General features: G+C 32.3%; 3 protein-coding genes and 1 pseudogene across 5 annotated transcripts; 3 read left to right on the forward strand and 1 right to left on the reverse strand.

The window, feature by feature from the left end:
* Positions 1-191: 191 nt before the first annotated feature.
* LOC8281716 (protein DETOXIFICATION 27) lies at positions 192-3,570 on the forward strand. Of its 2 annotated transcripts, none has more exons than XM_048370588.1 (8): positions 192-533; positions 661-1,202; positions 1,299-1,385; positions 1,504-1,560; positions 1,948-2,186; positions 2,271-2,389; positions 3,039-3,128; positions 3,224-3,570. In XM_048370588.1, exons 1-8 carry the CDS (start codon positions 240-242, stop codon positions 3,269-3,271), a joined length of 1,476 nt encoding a protein of 491 aa, XP_048226545.1. In that variant the 5' UTR covers positions 192-239; the 3' UTR covers positions 3,272-3,570. The 2 variants fall into 2 exon arrangements, with proteins under 2 accessions (XP_048226545.1, XP_002513991.1); XM_002513945.4 differs by having other exon boundaries at positions 3,042-3,128.
* Positions 3,571-6,377: 2,807 nt separating this feature from the next.
* LOC8281715 (protein DETOXIFICATION 27) lies at positions 6,378-9,705 on the forward strand. 2 transcript variants are annotated; one of them, XM_002513944.4, is made up of 8 exons: positions 6,381-6,792; positions 7,024-7,562; positions 7,657-7,743; positions 7,856-7,912; positions 8,114-8,352; positions 8,436-8,554; positions 9,274-9,363; positions 9,479-9,705. In XM_002513944.4, the coding sequence occupies exons 1-8, from the start codon at positions 6,505-6,507 to the stop codon at positions 9,551-9,553; spliced, it is 1,494 nt and encodes a 497-aa protein (XP_002513990.1). In that variant the 5' UTR covers positions 6,381-6,504; the 3' UTR covers positions 9,554-9,705. The 2 variants fall into 2 exon arrangements, with proteins under 2 accessions (XP_025012201.2, XP_002513990.1); XM_025156433.2 differs by lacking the exon at positions 9,274-9,363 and having other exon boundaries at positions 6,378-6,792.
* A 2,309-nt stretch (positions 9,706-12,014) lies between these two features.
* Positions 12,015-15,973, forward strand: LOC8281714 (annotated as a pseudogene).
* Positions 15,974-18,048: 2,075 nt separating this feature from the next.
* Positions 18,049-19,649, reverse strand: LOC8281713 (putative clathrin assembly protein At4g40080). The gene has a single exon (XM_002513942.4). The coding sequence runs from the start codon at positions 19,181-19,183 to the stop codon at positions 18,173-18,175; it is 1,011 nt and encodes a 336-aa protein (XP_002513988.2). The 5' UTR covers positions 19,184-19,649; the 3' UTR covers positions 18,049-18,172.
* Between the last annotated feature and the right edge of the window lie 405 nt (positions 19,650-20,054).

Raw genomic sequence — 20,054 nt, forward strand, 5'->3', positions numbered from 1 at the left:
AACAGGTAAAAAAGCAAAAATCTACCAAGAAGAGAGATTCTTATAGATTTACTCAATCTAGATACTGACATATCTGGCGGCATGCAAACAGAAGAAAGCCCTTTGGGCTTTGGGAATGGATGTTGATTATTTTATAAGCCCATTAAAAAGCGATTTACGTTAAACCAACACGGCCCTACTTCATTGATTCGCTCCAAATATCTGGGCATTCACAGTCCCACGAATTCGAGATCCCCGTCATGGGAATTAGAGAAGAACAGCGGTATCCTCTGCTGCTTTCAGTCACAGAAGAAGAAGATGGACCACAGCAACTACCTTGTCAACAATGCAACGGTATATATACTTTGGTCCAAGAAACATGGTTGGAATCAATCAAGATATGGGAAATCGCGGGTCCCTCTATCTTCAGCCGTCTTGCTATGTTCTCCATGACCGTTATCACCCAAGCTTTCGCAGGACACCTCAGTGACATCAACCTCGCTGCTATTTCTATAGCTACCACTGTCATCATTGCCGTTAGTTTCGGTTTCTTGGTAAGCAATAAATTCCACTGACCTTTTTTCACGTTCTTAAGTCATGTAAATGGTTTGCTCTTAGATTACATTTGCCCCATGTGGTCAACCTCCAAAATTTTTATCCTGATTCTTTCTATTGCTGCAGCTAGGCATGGCAAGTGCATTAGAAACGCTATGTGGGCAAGCTTATGGAGCCAAGCAATACCACATACTAGGCTTGTATATGCAACGTTCTTGGATTGTTTTATTTTTGTGTTCAATTTTATTACTACCTATGTTCTTGTTTGCAACTCCAATCTTGAAATTGATAGGACAGCCTGAAGAGGTTGCTGAGCAGACAGGTTTGGTGGCAATTTGGTTAATTCCTTTTCATTTTAGCTTCCCTTTTCAGTTCACATTGCAAAGGTTCTTGCAGAGCCAGTTACAGACCGGGGTTATCGCTTTGGTATCTGGTGGTGCTCTTCTGATCCATGTGTTTGTGAGTTGGGTTTTTGTTTACAAGTTGAGAGTTGGGATTGTTGGCACTGCAATTACTCTTGATTTCTCTTGGTGGGTGTCCGTTTTGGGAATGTTTGTGTATTGTGTTTGTGGTGGTTGTCCAGTTTCTTGGACTGGTTTCTCTACACAAGCTTTTGTTGGACTTTGGCCGTTCTTTAAACTCTCTGCGGCTTCTGGGATCATGCTTTTGTATGTCTGCATTTTCTCTCCTTTTCCATTAAATAATTGACTTTTCAATTGACTGATTTCTCGAAATGATAGAGCTTGTACATTATATTGTTTAAGGTTCGAGAATCTCTACTATAGAGTGTTGATTATCATATCTGGGTATTTGCAAGAGACTGAGGTTGCAGTTGACGCCCTTTCCATTTGGTTAGTTACTGTTCACAATGCTTCTTCTTTCATTTATTTAACTTCTATTGAATGTTATGCTGAGATTTTATGCTGGCTCATGTTTGATAGCTCTGATGAGTTATACTTCATTTGGCAGCATATCTATCTATGCTTGGGAATCTATGATTCCACTTGGATTTTTGGCTGCCACTGGGTATGTTACTATTGTGAGTCTCTATCCATTATTTTCCTCTTGTATCCAAAAGTCAACACAGTGATAGCCAAGAAGGAACAAAGAACATTTTATCACTATTAAACTTGAGAATGAAAAATGAGGAATAGGAAAAGTAAGAAGTAGATTTTGAGGTATAAGGCAGAGAGAACATAGGTTGTACTGAAAACCACTCTCAATTCAAACGTATATTTGGTTTCACATTTTTTCATGACAATTGCGATATTTTATTAGTATGTCTTTTCATTCTTGTGGATTTACAATAATTCATTATTGAGGAAGAAAATATTATTCATTCTTTCATGAGCTATTCATCTAAAGCAAGTTCATGCTTTTTACCCTTTCTGTTTAATTGTGCAATAATTACAGAGTACGGGTTGCAAATGAGCTTGGCGCAGGCAATGCAAAAGGTGCCAAAATTGCAACTACAGTGTCAATATTGACCTCCCTAGTTATTGGATTGTTCTTTTTCTTAATCATCATGGCTTTCTCTGAGCAACTTGCAATGCTCTTTACATCAAGCTCCTCTGTCATTGCAATGGTTAACGAGTTGGCAGTTTTACTGGCATTCACCATTCTCCTCAATTGCATTCAACCAGTTCTTTCAGGTAACCAACATAACAATAATTTGAATTTAGGATTGCGAGACTAAATCCCACTGATTGGTTTTACTGTCAAATATTTCTGCTCAGGTGTGGCAGTTGGATGCGGTTGGCAAGCATTGGTAGCATTTATAAACATTGGCAGCTACTACATAGTTGGGGTGCCTCTTGGGGTCTGCTTAGGGTGGCTGCTCCACTTTGGTTTCACAGTAAGCAAATTACACAGTAGCAAACACTTGAAGCATTTCCTCGCATTTGCATTATCAATTGTATGGTCGAACTTCTTTGAATCTTTATTGGTATCAGTACTGACTGAGAAGTAAAGTAGAGTTTTGAATAACAAAGTGATTGTGGACAATTCCCAGCAGTGACTGCTGAGGGAAGAAGATGTTGTATTTATATTAACTTGGTTGATGTTACCCTAGAGGGGAATTTATTACAATGTGCTTTTACAAAATAATGAGTATCATTCCTGGATTATGGGTCCAATAATTGATGATAAATACAACTGAATATTCTGGATGTAATATTAACAGGCTTATTTACATATAAAGGAATGTTGTCTTAAAATGTTAGGTGATGTGTTAGGCATACACTGCTGTACTAATGTCTTTGAAGAGCTGCTATATGAGAAGCATTTATAAATGAACTTTTGAGAAGGAAGATAGTTTTAAAGGCTCTTCTTTTATTTATCATTTGATGTGTTGTTTATCACTTTTTGTTGTTTTTTTTTTTTTCTGTGCTTGTTTTAAAAAACGAACACACTTCATTTTCTAGTTTCTGCAATGTTCTTCCAGGAAGCAAGCAAAAAAAGATTTATGTTCTTTTTCCGCACTCATATATGTACATTTTTATAAGCAGGGTATTTGGGCTGGATTGATTATTGGAACAGTGGTCCAGACATTGATACTGACCATAGTCACCATGAAATGCGAATGGGAGAAGGAGGTAACTGTGATTTAATGCACTGGCGATCCACTTGTTTTCTTATTTTTTTAACTTATGCAAGGAGATGACAACTTGTATAAAAATGCGATTTACAGGCAGAGAAAGCTCGACTTCACATAACCAATGGAGCTACGTTTAGCTGATAATGCAATACGAGCATGCATTGCTTTTTCACTGATAACAAGGTCATAGTTATGAGCAGCCTGCAACTAAAACAGACATGCCTAAGACAACCAACGATCACTTCGTCAAGAAAGGATGAAAGGGTAGGGGAAACAACAATTTTAATTTTCTTTTTCAGTTTTGCTGCCCCAACTGAAAAAAAAGGAGTGATAATTAGCTTTATGGGGAAGAATATATGAACCCCATTATTTGCTTTTAACATTCAAAAACGTAATTGGGTTTTGAGTTGATATAATATAGGATCATTCCGAACTGTAAACTGCCTCCTCTTCATTACTATTATTTGCTTTTTCTCCTGAATGTTGCCTTATTTTCGTTTTTCAGAGGATTATTTTCCGAAATAGCTCTTACCTTTCTGAAGATGAAATATTAAAACTTCATGGACATGGTTGTTTCTTATGATTAATATTATTTGTACACAACCACAATATAAACTTAGAATAGAACAAAATTAGAAGCACATACCAAATTCATTCGAAAAGAAATGTCTGAAGATGTTTGGTTGGATATTAATGAGATAAAATATAATGAACTAATGGAACGTCAATCAATTTTCTAGTAATCGCTGCAACTATTCAGTTAAGGGTTCATGCTGGTGGTTTTCAGATAGATAAAGTATGATTCGTATAAGGTCCATGATAGTGTTCTCAGATAAATAGGTAAATGTTTATGTTAGGTTTTACGAAGTTTTATTTACATTTATTTTTCCTTAATCATGTTTTGGTTGGATTGCTTTCTCATTTACCTCAACGGATTTCCTTTTCTTTCATTTATAGACTTTTATCTTCAGTTATTTTATAAATTTATTGGGTGTTAAACCAATAAATTATTGAAATCTCTCACTTCTATAATTCATGGATTTAAGTACATTAATGACAAAATTATCATACTTTCATGCTTGGTAATACCCCCAAGCTTTCTATAACAGAATCCTAAAATACAGAAAATTGTAATGGTTCAAACCTCTTCTTTACCCATTTTATATTTCATATGCAGACTTTTGTTTATATATTCTTTTTTATCTTCTCGTATTTGCAGTATTTACTATCAGAATCATAAACAGTCAACCTTCTATAAATAATATTTAATAAGTTAATAATCCTATTAATTAATAAATTTTGAAGAAACCAGCTTCATCCTCCTTGGATATTCAATAATTAATAAATTTTTATAACTTTTTTTGTAATTATTAATTATTAGAAGAAATATTTTAAGAAGAAAAAGAGATATACGCAAGTAAAAATAATTCTATTATTATTATTAATATAGTATGTTAAAAAAATTTAGAATATATATATATTATAATCACTTATTAAATTGAAAATTGAATATGTATTTAAAATATAAATTTATTCTTATATAATATATTATTAATTTTAAACCTGTATAATATGTTAGGCTTTGAATATATTGACAATAAATATTAAAACAGAAAATACTGAGAAGGTTTTTTTTTTACAGGAAATAAAGTTAGAATTATAAGTCGTACAAATACAATCAATATTCATTATATTTTAAGCGATTTTAACTGGCATTAAATTAAAATTCATAAATCTTAAATGTTTTTATAAATTACATCAGCAAGATTTGAATAATTTAAGTTAAAATAAATAGCTGAGACTTTTTCTTTTCATATACAGATTAGATTACTCGGACAAGACAAAGATACATGCAATTGCATTTGGAGAAGGAAAAACTTTGAGCTCAAGGATTAAAAATTGTACTACCAACCCCCCCTAAATCATTATTGAAAATCTCTGAAAAATGACTAAAATCAACAAAAATACTAACACAATTAATTGAAACCCCCCCGCCGGGAATTCAATTTTGGGTACGAAACGGCAGCATTCCAAGTAGCAGGTACCATTGCCAGTGAGGCTACGAGAAGAGACAGATTGCATATTCCTTAAATGTATGTTTTTCTACAGCCACTTCCTTTCCTTTCCTTTGTCATATTCCATATTACCATTTATAGTTTTATTACAGAACGTATTTATGGTTCGATAACGTCCTTTTGTGGTTATACTATGGCCACGCAGCAAAATTCTTAAGGCCAGAATTTCACTGGAACGTTTTGTACCTGAATTTCTAACAAGTTGTGTTTTAATCCTTCAATTCTTACTTTGTTATTTCTTGGGACATTCTGAATTAATTTTCTTTAAAAGTAAAGAGAATAAAATACTAAGTAGGATAATGTTTTTTATTATTATTATTTTTGAGTCTCTCGTTACTTCTATTTTGCGACATAATTGGTGAAATCTAACTCGAGTCTTAAAAGAGATTTGAGTTGTTTTCTAACTTATTACGATTTTAATCTATTATGTATTATTATATCATTAGAATTTTTTCACATACCTGCTCTGAATAATATCAGTTTTAAAAACATATTTTTCTCTTTTAATATTAATAAAATATTTCTTTATCATTAACTATTAGTGAAATTTAGTTTATCGAGTATGGTAATTTAGATTAGAAGTCTAGAGCGATAATATTTTTTTTTTGATAATTATAGGTAAATGTGTATATGTATTTTTTTTTCTAAATTTATTATCTAAATCATTTTTTTGTAATTAGAAAAATATTAATTTGGTTTTTTCTTTCTTAGTTGTCATTTGGATTGAGAAATTTTATAAAATTTATAGATTTAATTCAAATTTTTTATTTGACAAGCAAAACATTAGACTAAATCTATAGATTTTAAGAAATCTATCATCTTCCGTATGTTTTAGTTTCCTACCTAAGAGGTGAGAAATTCTAAAATCCATCATTCTTTGGATTGTTATAATATTTTTTTTCAACATTATCTTTAATATAACTATATTATCTCAAAATTATGCTTAATATTAAATAAAAATTTATTATTTTAATGTTTAATCCAAATAATAAGGTTTTTAAAATTCATAAATTTTAAATTTATAAATTCTAGAATTTCAACATTGTCTTTGGTATTTTACAGATTAAGACTTCAAGGGTCCAAACATAGCATTTAATAAGATTAGTTACTAAATTGTTGTAGCCTTAACAATTTCCTGCGTGCCCTTAACATCGCTTTGTCTAGCAAAGCGCGCTTTTGTATTATAACAAAAGGACCGAATTTCATTCCTAGTGCCATTCTCCTCCAAACGTAGCCAGCTGAAAAGAACAATTCTTTGAAACAGAAGAGACTAACTTTTTTTTTAATTCTAATTTCTTGATGGGGAGCAGCAATAGAAATGGAGATATCACTGACGCATTGTTACCTGCAGAAGGTGAAGTTATTATTAAAAATGATGATGAAGAAGAAAATAACGATCTTACGAGAAGAGTCTGGGTTGAGACCAAGAAAATATGGCAAATCGTTGGACCCGCCATTTTTGGCAGGATATCTTCTTACTCCATGAACATTGTCACTCAAGGCTTTGCTGGCCACCTTGGAGAAGTTCAACTCGCTTCTATTTCCATAGCCAACACTGTCATAGTTGGCTTCAATTTTGGTCTCTTGGTAAGCAATAAATCATATTGTTTATTGGACTTGTAAAAGTTCTAATATATCTTTTTTTAAACTATATAAAAACCATTTCTTAATTAATAATGTTTAGCTATCTGATATCAGACTTAATTTAAACTTCTTTTGCGCACTTTATGCATGTTTATACTGTATTAGTAATTTTGGAAAATGAATTTGAAGAAAAAAAAAAAGAGAGAATTAATACCATTTTGTTCTTTGAAATAGCTAGGAATGGCGAGCGCATTAGAAACATTATGTGGACAAGCATTTGGAGCCAAAAGATATCATATGTTGGGAATTTACATGCAAAGATCATGGATTGTGCTATTCTTGTGCTCTTTCTTGCTGTTGCCAGTTTACGTGTGTGCTTCTCCAATCTTGAAGTTGTTAGGACAGCCGGAAGATGTAGCAGAGGGCTCAGGGATAGTAGCTATATGGCTATTGCCACTGCATTTCAGCTTTGCATTCTTGTTCCCATTGCAGAGGTTCTTGCAAAGCCAGCTAAAGAATCAGATCATAGCTTGGGTTGCTTTGGTTGCCTTAGGAATCAGTGTGTTTACAAGTTGGCTCTTTATATATACTTTGGATTTTGGTGTCGTTGGCGCTGCTATTGCTTTGGATGTTTCCTGGTGGTTTATGGTATTCTCCTTGTTTGTGTATGTTCGATTTGGGTGTCCTTTGACTTGGACTGGTTTCTCAATGCAAGCCTTTTCTGGTTTATGGGAATTTCTTCAGCTTTCTGTTGCTTCAGGTGTCATGCTTTGGTACTATTCTCTCTTTTTTGTCCAAATCACTTAATTCTTCAAATGCAATAAAACCAAGAAGTTAGCTTTGATTTTGTTGGTGGTCTTATTGCAGCTTGGAGAATTGGTATTATAGAATACTAGTGTTGATGACCGGATACATGAAAAACGCAACAGTTGCTATAGATGCCTTGTCAGTCTGGTAAGATTAATTTGTTCCTAATTGAACTTTTCATGGAACAATCTGTGTGGAGAAATTCACTTGTAAATGGTGGTAAGATATGGTATTATAATGGTTTGCATCGATTTTGCAGCATGTCTATTAGTGGATGGGAGATCATGATTCCCTTAGCCTTCTTTGCAGCCACAGGGTACATTTTCTTTATCCCTTTTGTACACCCTTTCCTGAACATTTTTCTTCACTTTGTTACCTTCATAACATTCTTACATGTATAATTCTATAACCTCTCAAATGTATAAATCCCATATAGCTATAATGTTTTCTGTGAAAACCCCATCTTGTTACGTCTGAAATATCGTATATGAAAGCGTTTTTGTCCTAAAATTTGCAGGGTGAGGGTTGCAAATGAGTTAGGAGCTGGGAATGACAAAGCAGCAAAATTTGCTACAAAAGTGTCTGTGGTGCAATCAACTATAATTGGACTAATACTCTGCATAATTATCGTGCTAATACGCGACAAAATTGCATTAATTTTCACATCCAGTAGTGATGTTCTTCAAGAGGTAGATAAGCTCTCTGTCTTACTAGGAATTACGATTCTCCTCAACAGTGTTCAACCAGTTCTGTCAGGCGAGTCTTTGGTCATTCCTGATATTCCGAAATACACCGCTAATTCTTAATATTTCTAAGATTCATTTTCTTGATCATGACAGGAGTGGCAGTAGGATCAGGACGGCAAGCATATGTTGCATATATCAATCTGGGGTGCTACTATATTATTGGGCTACCGCTTGGGATTCTGATGGAGCGGGTCTTCAAGCTGGGTGTCAAGGTTAGTAAACTTTTCATATGGTTTTTGTCCTCTTTGGAAAAAGAAAAAAAGGAAGCTGCTACACACTTTTATTTGGCTCTTTTTATTAATCAAGTTACAATTGGAATTCATGTCAGCATAAATCTTGTCTACACCCTATTCACATCATAAATCAAGACATGTGGAACCCGTATCATCCTTATGTGTCTTGCATTTGGTCCATCATCGATCAAGTTCTAGACAAATTATTTCCTTCAAATCATAACCCTTGAAAAGGAGGAACCAGGATATTAAATCATTAAAATCAATTAAAAAAAATTAAAACTGTTTTATAATTTTAATTTTTTATAATATTTACATTAATTTTATGTTTCTAATACTTACTACTTGTAAAATTAGGACCCATAAATTACTCACAACAAATATATTCAATTCCTTTACTTAAATGATATTTTTTTTATTCATCATTATTCTTATGCCCAATCCGCAAACAAAAAAACAAGTTCTCTCTTTTGGATTAGTTCTCTCTATGTTTTTTTTCTTTGTTAAAAAGGAAAATTTGATAAACTATAGTTGCTAATTAGTGTTTGATTTAGAAAAAAAACGAATCGTTTTAAGGATAAAGATGTAGTAAGTTCAGTGAAGTCAATTGAATCCAATAACGTGAACCCATATCCGCTCCTTCTTACATACTTTTTGCTAGTTTACATGCTTCTAATACACAGTTTCTGATTGCTTAGGGCATCTGGGGTGGGATGATATTTGGTGGAACTCTTGTTCAAACAGTGATATTAGCCATCGTAACAATAAAATCAGACTGGAAAAAAGAGGTAATAGAGCAAGGATCATATATTGCATAATTGCTTTTAACTAGACAAATTGGAACTAAATTCTCCTTGTGTTTTTGCTTTGGACTTAATTACCGAATTCATGGATTTTGTGTAGGCTGAAAATGCCGGTGCTCGTGTTGCTAAATGGTCAAGCATACACCCAGATGATCAGTCAGCGAATAAGCATTGACAACCATATTATCAAGGAATTTTGTAAAGAGTCATACAGTAAGCCACTTTTCACTATACACCTGTAGCATTCTACCCTTATTTATAAAAGACAAAATAAGATTCTGCATTACCGAAGTGGCTAATTAAATTAAGGTCTCGTGTTTTAGCTCATTCATTATCTAATAATATTATCAATAATTTATCACCTTTATAGTAAGGTACAAATATACAAAGGGAATGAGCTATTTAAATTGTATAACACATGAATTATTGAGCTCCTAATGCATTAAAACACCATCATTATGTTACCTCTAAGTTTTAATTTTGATTACGCATAGGTTAGTTTTGTATTATATTTGAATCCTCCACTTTTAAAATAAAGTCACATTTTCAGTCTTTCATATTCTAAATAAAATTATGTTTTACTTCTCATTTGTTTATTTCTTAAAGAATAAAACGATAGTTGTTGTAAAATTAAAATAAAAATATAATGAGTTAAAAATAATTTAGAGACCGATATATATGATGTTTTAATATAGAAAAAATAAAGTATATATATTGAAAGTAAAAAAGTAAATTATAATTCTATTTGATTTTCAAACAAGAAGAACAAAAATGTATTTAAGATCAATCATGAAAAATAGTAATTTGAAAAAAAAAAAGTATATCTTCTTTATTTTCTTTGTAAATTATAATTTAAAATAAAATATTTTATATGATTGATAGCCATAAGTAGCTTAATTTTATTAGGAACGAGTCTCTAACCCCATGCATTGCATGAGTAATATTTTTGACATATTTATGTTACTGCAATCTAATATTTTTAATAATTGAAATGGATATCAACATTCTCAATCTTTCTTTTAACAATATTTCTTTCTTAATCTATCTCTTTAATGATTTTCCTGTAAACCACACGTTCTTAATTGTGTTCAAAATTGAACCAAACTGAATCATTTGGCTTTGAATAATTCAGTGGTGGCTGCTGCCAAGTCCTGCCACTAGATTTGTAATTGAGTATCAGTGAGTTATTCTCGTAGTTTTGTTATTGATGAGAGTGATAGCGACCAGCTGCAAAGGCTCTGATCTCGAATTCTTTAGTTTTCTAGTAATTGTTGTTCTGACTTCTGATAATTTCTGAATTATTGCCCTTCCAATCAAAAAGCATAATAATGAAAAAGAGTTTGGTATGGTGAAGCCCTTACGTATTGAAGCCTTTAAGAAAGGAATCCGGTCTTGACAAGACATATTGGCTAAGAACAGCGAATACTTTTAGATTAATTTTTAATCAACATTGATTTATTATAAATATAGAATTTATACCTTATCCTAAAAAGTATATAATATGAGGACTAACTTTGAATCGAGCACCAAGACTGGTTGTTGCTTGTTAATCCTCTTAAATACAAAGCTCTCAGTTTTTACTTATCATTTTAAGAATATACACTCAGAAAAATAACTTTGAAGTGTTTGCTAAAGCTTGGTATAATTTAGACAACTAAACAAAGTGCTCTTTATTTGTAACATTCAATTTAGACAAAAAAGAATTGTATCAAACTAAATTTTTTCTATTTTTATTTTTCAGAAAACTTTCTTAAAGATAGTAGGTCTAGTTTTGTAAGTAGTATATCGTTTTGTACTCTATAAATGTGGATGACTTAATTATTTTAGATATATACATTTATGACCATTAAATTGAGCGTTTACATTGAGGTAACTGATTTGTTGTCTATCATATCTCTCATCCCTTTTCGTCAATGGAAAAAAAAAAAATCGAAATTCGAAAAGGGTTTCAGCTTCTGACGCTTGTTTTAACAAAAGTTTCTTTGATGCAATAATTTTGCCCTATGCCATTCTTTCTCATGTCGTGTTCATATTTGATCCAAGTTAAATAATTGGGGTGCCTGATCCTGATCTTAGATGTGCTGGTTGTTCTGCCACTATATATCTGAATTGACGGCCACTAAATCAAGATTCTCGCAGTATCAATTTGATTAGTTACGAATAATTCAAATCATTAGCAATGAAGGTGATTTTATCTCGAACAAGTATAAAAGATAAGTGGACTATTTGGAGATGTTCAATTCGCTTTTATGGCTATAGCCAACACTGTCCTAATCGTCTTCAATTAATTAATGTTGTTCTTTTGACTACTAAAAGCATAATCTGTCGTTTCCTAAACTCCATAAATAAGTCATTTACAATTTCTTTAGTTAATCAGGCGTAGCTTTTTTATATAAGACTATATATATTCCTTCTGCGCATTTAATGCATGTTATACAGTATTTTATTTTGGAGAGGAGAGACAGGGGAGCTGCCAATGGTGTTAGAAAACACCAGCAACAGCCAAGGGAAGCATGCGGCTCCGACGTTCAGAGCTTTTTAGAGAGATTAGAGTTTTTCCAATCTAACAAGTTATATTTACGCATTTTTCATGAAATTACATAATTCAATTAGTACATCGAACAACTACAGGGAAAACAAAAAGAAAGAAAGAAAGAAAAGAAACCGTTCAAAATGACTGCACTAGTTCAACTACTTTTCCAAGAAAGCTACGACCTGTAGTTAGAGAACAGACAAATTGCATATATCCTTATAAGATTTTGAAACCACTTGCTTTCATTTCCCTCATCTTTCCCCATGTCCATTTTAAGCTTTTAGCTTTTACGTTATTTTTTTTTATATAGGAAATATAACATTTTTACGTGTTTATGGTTACTTATTTTCTGCCAAAGTGCACTTGGATTATTTTCAAAGTGACTGACTTTTATAAATACTTGGGTCATTCTCTCCGACAGAAGCCTACAGCTAATAGTTATATTTCTTTGACAAAAAGAAAAAGAGAGAGAGAGAAAGGTCAGATCAGATTTTATTTTTTTTTAATTTACTTGATGAGGAATAGCAATAGTAATGATAGTATCGCTGAAGCATTGTTAGTTGCCGAAGGTGAAGTTCTCTTTAATCATGATCAAGAAAAGAAGGGCCTTACGACAAGAGTCTGGATTGAAACCAAGAAACTATGGTAAATTGTTGGGCCATCGATTTTTGGCAGGATTGCCTCTTACTCCATGAACATCATCGCTCAGGGTTTTGCTGGTCACCTTGGAGATGTTCAACTCGCTTCTATGTCCATAGCCAACACTGTCATTATCGGCTTCAATTTTGGCCTCTTGGTAATTTATCGATTAATATTTTGACTTGTACAAGTTCTAATCTGTCGTTCCCTAAACTGTATGTAATAACTATTTCTTTTGCGCATTCAATGCAGTTTTATATAATGTATTACATTGGCAGTCGTTAAACTTTATATTTTGTAATAAAAATGTTTCAAAATAATAAATAATTGTTAAATTTTAATTTTAATAACACCGGTAGATATTTCCGACACATTTAGATGATAAATTATATATATATAGTCACCAAACTTTAGAGTTTATAACAAAAAGATATTAAAATTTTTTATTTGTTATAAAAAGATATTATCCACATATCGTTTAAAATTAAAATTTTAGTACCTTTTTATTACAAAGTATAAAATTTGGTAACTTATCATGTAATTTTTTATCAAATTTGCTAGAAAAACACATCAGTATAAAAATAAAGTTCAGTAACCGTTTAGTCACATATTGAAATTTGATACCTTTTTGTTATAAAATCCAAAATTTAGTGAATACAAATATAATTTACCATGTATCGTTGATTTTGGAAATGTAAAAAAAATAAAATAATACCTTCTTGTTCTTCCAATTAGCTTGGAATGGCGAGCGCATTGGAAACGTTATGTGGACAAGCATTTGGTGCGAAAAGATACCACATGCTGGGGATCTACATGCAAAGATCGTGGATTGTGCTATTCTTGTGTTGTTTCTTGCTGTTGCCACTTTACGTGTTTGCTTCTCCAATCTTGAAATGGTTAGGACAGCCTGAAGATGTGGCAGAGGAGTCATGGGTAGTAGCTAATAGCTATTACCACTACACTTCAGCTTTGCATTTTTATTTCCATTGCAAAGATTCTTGCAAAGCCAGCTGAAGAATCAGTTCATAGCTTGGATTTCGTTGGCTGCATTAGGAATCAATGTGTTTACAAGTTGGCTTTTTATATATGCTATGGACCTTGGTGTTATTGGTGCTGCTAGTAGACTTGTTGATGTGCCGGGCTTGGGCGGGCTCGGGCAGGGCCTGATCGGGTTTGACTTGATTTTGGACAAACCCGAATCCGTCCAAGCTCGATAATTTTTTAATATCTCTGAGCCCAAGTCTGAGCTCGAAATTTTTTGAAAAGCTCGGTCCGGCCCGGCCCGACCAATTATTAAACATGTAAATAGAGGTCGTGTCTGACTCGTCCCGACCGACAATTCAACACAAATATTCAAATTTAAATCCAATTTCAATACAAATATTTAAAATTTAAATCCAATTTATTATTAATAACAATAGGTAGCTAAGTGGTATATAGCATTTAATTATAAATTGAAGGTTACAGTTCGAGTGCTAAGTATGACATTTCTTTTTTTCTAACTAAACTAAATATCGGACCGGCGAGCCGTATTTGAATTTTTATATAAATCCCAAGCCCGGCCCGAAAAATACGGACTTTTTGTGGGTTCGGACCGGGCCGGGCTTATACATAAAAATTATTATCCAAGCCCGGCCAGAAAAATACGGGCCTAGGCAGGCCGGGCGGGTACCCAGACCCATGGACAGGTCTAGCTGCTAGTGCTTTGGACGTTTCTTGGTGGTATATGGTATTTGCCCTGTTTTTTTTATGTTCGGATGTGCTGTCCTTTTAACTTGGACTGGTTTCTCAATGCAAGCCTTTTCTGGGTTATGGGACTTTGTTAAACGTTCTGCTGCTTCAGGTGTCATGCTATGGTATTATTCTTTCTCTCTTTGTCTAAATTACTTCAATATTCTTCAATTAAATAAATAAAAACCAACAAGCCAGCTTTTCTCTTTGTCTAAATTACTTCAATATTCTTCAATTAAATAAATAAAAACCAACAAGCCAGCTCGGTTTTTGTTTGGTTTGGTTTCAGCTTGGAGAATTGGTATTATAGAATACTGATGTTGATGACTGGATTCGTGTAGAGGTTGACAGATTTTTTATCAAAGAGAAGTTGGATGAGAATATCATAGAATTGCCTAAAGTATGTTCTGAAGATCAGTTGGCTGATATCCTTACCAAAGCAGTCTCGAGTCACATGTTCTTTAAATGTCTAGGCAAGTTGAGCATGTATGATATTTATGCACCAACTTGAGGAGGAGTGTTGAGATTTTGAGTTGTTAGAGTTGTTAGAATATGATAAGTATTTATCTTTTAAATTTAGGATATGATAAGTATTTATCTTTTAAATATAGAGTCTAGCTATTAAGAGTTTGTTATTTAGTTTCTATCAAAGTCTTACATATAAGTATAAATATAAGGCTGATGTATCTCTTTTTGATATCAGAATACCATAATGAAAACATAATTCTTAGGTTATTTCTTTCAAGTCAATCAACTATAGTTGGAATAATTTTCTGCATAGTTATTTTTCTACTACGTGAAAAAATTGCATTAATATTCACATCTAGCTGTGATGTTAATGAAGAGGTAAATAAGCTCTCCATCTTCCTTGGAGTTTCTATCCTCCTCAACAGTGTTCAACCAGTTCTATCAAGTGCATCTTTGGTCTACAAATACACCTGTAATTGAAAAAAGAATAACAATTAAACAACTTGTAAGACCCATATTCTTGTTCATGACAGGAGTGGCAGTAGGATTAGGCAAGCACATATTGCCTATGTCAATCTTGGGTGTTACTATATTATTGGCCTACCACTTGGGATTATGATGGATTGGGTCTTGAAGTTGGGTGTCGAGGCAAGTATCATTAACTCTTTTATATAGTTTTTGTCCTTTTCCAAGAAATGGGCAAGTACGTAGTCCATTCTCTGATTTTTAATTTTTCTTATTTTCAGTCTAGAGAATTATTATTAGACATTTCTCACCATGAACTAAGAACTCCATTCTCTGTTTATGTTAACTATATCCGTCCGAGTCTTGTCTACCATGCATTATGTGTAGGCAAACAGTGATACTAATGGCTTCTAACCCGGACTTTACGTACTTATGTTGGATCCATATGGCTTCTAAAAAGCAAGAGTGTTTGGTTCTTAATTTAGGGCATCTGGGGTGGAATGATAGTTGGTGGAACTTTTCTTCAAACGGAGATATTAGCCATTATAACAATAAAATCAGACTGGGAAAAAGAGGTAAGCAAGGATCAAAATTATAGTGATTATAAATAAACAAGTTCAAATCAAATTCTACTTGTCCTTTTAATTTTGAGCTTAACTAATACCAAATTCGTGGATTTTGTAGGCTGAAAAAGCTCGTGCTCGTGTTGCTAAACGGTCATGTCCACACCCAGATAATCAATCAGAGGACAAAAATTGACAGCAGCAATAATTTCATGAAATAATAAACATCGACAACAATTTTCTTGGAATTTTGTCAACATGCATACGTCATATCTTTTGGTAGAATCTTGGTCTGTGCTTGTTGCGTGAATGATTCTATCGGTATTGATAACTTCAGTATGCTCTTGCTTGCATATCATGAGAAAATGAACGTTCAGGCTTCATAATTTTATTTCATCCAAATTGACCATAAATTCGTTATATAGATATAGACTTCAACAATTAGTAAAGGATTTTTCGTTCTCAATTGTTTTAAAGGAAAACCAAATTGCTTGGGGAGAATGATATATATAGATTTAGCAATGGGATTTCAATATGATTATACATTATGCTTATTTAAATTATAGTCTTGTGAATATAATTAAAACAAAAATATGACGGAGTTTCTAGTCAAGTGGAAGGGAGAAGACTAAGCTAAGTAAGGGTGAGCTCTTACTTAGAGAGAGTGAACTCGCAGCACACTTTATATATATCACAACCCAACCTTGTGCTCACTAGGCTGGCAGGAAGGCAAGATGAATCTATCAAGCAAGTCAATACTCTATCTATACCAATTGATTATGAACTTCAGTCTCAGTAAATACATATGTTTGATTGGACGATGAGGGATGCGAAGGAGAAAAGGCTTATGATGTGATTAAGGACCTTCCATTTAGATTTACATAATATCACTTTATTTATATATCACAATTATTTCCAGGTGACATAATTATACTTAATTTATATTTATAAATTAGTATCTAAAATGTCACATATATAATAAAAAAAATTACAGAATACGACTATATTTATATGATCAAGTTTATATTTCATATAAAAATTATCGACATATATTTAGAAATTTTATAAAATTCAGTTTATATATATACAATTAGTTTTCTCATATTTAATATTTAACGAATTAATAATTCTACTAATTAATACATTTTGAGGAATCAACTCCGTTTTTATTAGATAACTAATAATTCTATTATTTAATAGTTAATAAAATTTAGAGAAAGTTTCTGTAATTATAAGTTATTAGAGAAATTATCTAGAAGTAAAATATTAAAATACAGAATATATGATCTATCCTTAGTGTTTTGGGTAAATTTGGAATTTTATGCTTGAAATGTGAAAATATGAGATAATGTTCAAACTATGTTAAAAGTGTAGGAGGACAAGAATAATATTTAGCAATATTATTCATGTTATCACGGGCATGAAGTGATTAAATTGTTTTTAATAATTAATAATGAGTTTGACCGATTAAAAAATAATTAAATAAAAAAAATCAAAAATGTATTCATATTTAATTTTTTTTTTAAATCATAAATTACAATGAGAGATTAATTTGTTTTAAATCTCATATTAATTTACAATTTTTGTTCTTCATAAATTTAATAAATTAGTAATTTTAGTATTTAATAATTTTTTAATCTGGTAAATATTATATATAGCTACAATTAGATCATTTGCCTACACCCAAAAGAAATGGCAGTTGGATCAGAATGGCAATCCATTGGATGGGCTTCGGCGTCAATGTAAAGTTGATTTAGACCATTTTTCTAGTCTGTTCTTAGAATCAACAGCCAAAATTCATTTATTTTTTTGGAGTGGAAAACTGAAAAAATTAATGATAATATGTTTAAGGTAAAGGCTCTTAGGAAAATGATAATGACTAATCCAGCCTCTTACCTTAAAAACTGATAAGATTTATGAAATAACAACAATAATTATGTTATATGTTGAAAAAGGGAATTATAATGTAAAATTTTACTACTTTTATATGGTCATAATAGAGGTATTCTAATACTTCAAAGATGGCATCAGTAAGGGCATGGGACCAACATACACTTTACAACTCATACTACAATCATTCTATTAAACAAACTAGCATTTTAATCTCTCATATTTTAAATAAGAGTATGGTTTATTCCCCTATTCATTAACCATTTAAAGACTAAGAAGTTATTATTTTATAAAAATTAGGGATGAAAATGTTATTTAAAGCGAAAGCACAGAGACTGAAATATAGATTTTTGTAACAGAGTGATTAAAGTGCACTAAAAGTGAAAAACGAAAAGTAAAATATAATCTTTATTCAATTTTCAAACAAAAGAAACACAAGTATAATTAAAGTCATAAGTTGGGAGAATTAGTCAGAATTAGCACCTTTACATAATTGCACAAACGGCTAAGAAAACCTGGTCCAATGACCACCATCCACCACGGCAAACCCTTCTTCTCCAAACCGAGTCCACCGGCTTGAATCGTTCGTGCCGTCCATTTTCAGCAACTTTATCTCTCCCTTTTCCTTAATCATTTCTTCTGTCTTCATCTTTATCTCACATACCAACTCCCATAATGCATCATTCCTATTCCTATTTACAAACAACAAACATAATCTTTCTTTGAAACTCTCGAATCTTTTCAAGTAACCCAGAATCTGAGTCAACTCACTGTAACTCGACCTTGGAATTCTTTCCCCGAGTTCCTTGACTCGGAAAATGATTTCATGTTGAACTGACCTATAATCATCAGAAGCCAATCTAACTATCTCATAAATCAAATTGTTCCTTTGAAGATGCAAAGATTCGGGTACCTGACTGATTACTTCAACAAAATCTAGTAGAACGTGTATTTCTGATAATAAATCCCTGCTCAATAATGTCGAAACTTTCTTTTCTTTGTCTTTGTTGTTTACAGTAGACAAACAAGGACTTCCAAGAAATCTTGAAACAGCTAAAAGTTGCTCTACAATAGCTGCATACCATCTAACCCAAGAAGACAAGTCCCACCTTTCAGAATCTAATTCATCGCGAAACATTGATAGGTTAAGAAAATTTCTTCCTCCAAAAGAAGGGTAAATAGAGAGCTGATCTTTGAGAATAAAAGAGCCTTTTGTAATAATAATATGCATTATAAAGAGGCACTTTAGGGCAACGAAAGCATTCTTTGTGCTGTGCAGTCTATCCATAAGAGCTTCAATGCATGTAGATGCAGCATCATGGCTAGTGATGTGTCTGAGGGATAAGACAGCGGCGATGCGGTGATCGGACGGCGGTGCGGAGGAGTCGTGTGTGGTGGCACGGAGGACGGCGATGTGTATTCTGGAGTGGCGTTTAGTTGATAGGGTTGTTTTAATCAGAGAAGTCTTGTCCTTGAGAAAGGAAATGAGAATTCTTAGTTTCTTGGTTTGGCCCATAAGGATTTGTTGAAGAGATGAAGAGAAAAATGCATAATAAATAAATTTTCAAGTTACTTATGTATGGTTGGATAAGGTAATACTATTAGACACACACAAAATATTTATATGATAATCATGGCGGCTGCCACGCTAATTGTTTTACCATTTCTTACTCTGATTTTTTTATTTTATTTTTCCAAATGTCATGCAACAGAAATTTGCTAGAAATTGTTTGCCGGAAGATGTCTCTATTTTAAAAGTCTTCGTTGTTAAGGATTCGGTGTTAAAATAAAACAAAGATTTTTTTTTTTCTTTTTTATTATAAATTAGAGAATGAAATTTTAAATTCTGAATTTATTTAAATCGAGGAATTTATTCTAATATCAGACTAACCTTTTAAAGACGCGTAAAAATAATAAATTTGAGTTTTCAAACCAAATTCTATCTGTGACTTTTATAAGCTCGAAAAAGATGCTTTATAAATAAAAGCTCTTGAGAGAGGATAATGATACTGCCACTAGGCCAAGTGATAACACCTCTCGGAAGAAGGGGTCTTCGCTTTGTTTCCAAATTTTAACGGTCGGATCTTCAATGTGGGGAAGGCTATTGTTTTTAAATTAATATAAAAGTGATTATTATACTATTATTTTTATATTTTAGTATTTAATAATTGACATTCATCATTTAAAATACATATTAATTGTTCACCGGTTTAATAAATAAATAATTTAGAAACATTTAACTAAAGTCTAATTCGATGTAATAAATTAACTAATCTTTCTGTTAAGACCGGTCCAAAGGAGTCCAAATACGGGGCTTAAATTAATGGACTATAAAAGGAGAAATGCCTAGCCCAAACCCACATCAGTTATATCTTAGAATAGTCTGG

This window comes from Ricinus communis, chromosome 2 (genome assembly GCF_019578655.1).
Source record: "Ricinus communis isolate WT05 ecotype wild-type chromosome 2, ASM1957865v1, whole genome shotgun sequence".
Classification (NCBI taxonomy): Eukaryota; Viridiplantae; Streptophyta; class Magnoliopsida; order Malpighiales; family Euphorbiaceae; genus Ricinus; species Ricinus communis.

What these genes read in the sequence shown, in the direction of transcription:
- LOC8281716 (XM_048370588.1), top strand. Translation starts at nt 240, where the DNA reads ATGGGAATTAGAGAAGAACAGCGGTATCCTCTGCTGCTTTCAGTCACA. An exon ending in CCGTTAGTTTCGGTTTCTTG is followed by an intron (nt 534 to 660) that starts GTAAGCAATAAA and finishes CTATTGCTGCAG; the next exon opens with CTAGGCATGGCAAGTGCATT. An exon ending in GTTGACGCCCTTTCCATTTG is followed by an intron (nt 1,386 to 1,503) that starts GTTAGTTACTGT and finishes TTCATTTGGCAG; the next exon opens with CATATCTATCTATGCTTGGG.
- LOC8281715 (XM_002513944.4), top strand. Translation starts at nt 6,505, where the DNA reads ATGGGGAGCAGCAATAGAAATGGAGATATCACTGACGCATTGTTACCT. An exon ending in GCTTCAATTTTGGTCTCTTG is followed by an intron (nt 6,793 to 7,023) that starts GTAAGCAATAAA and finishes TCTTTGAAATAG; the next exon opens with CTAGGAATGGCGAGCGCATT. An exon ending in AATCAGACTGGAAAAAAGAG is followed by an intron (nt 9,364 to 9,478) that starts GTAATAGAGCAA and finishes GATTTTGTGTAG; the next exon opens with GCTGAAAATGCCGGTGCTCG.
- LOC8281713 (XM_002513942.4), bottom strand. Translation starts at nt 19,183, where the DNA reads ATGGGCCAAACCAAGAAACTAAGAATTCTCATTTCCTTTCTCAAGGAC.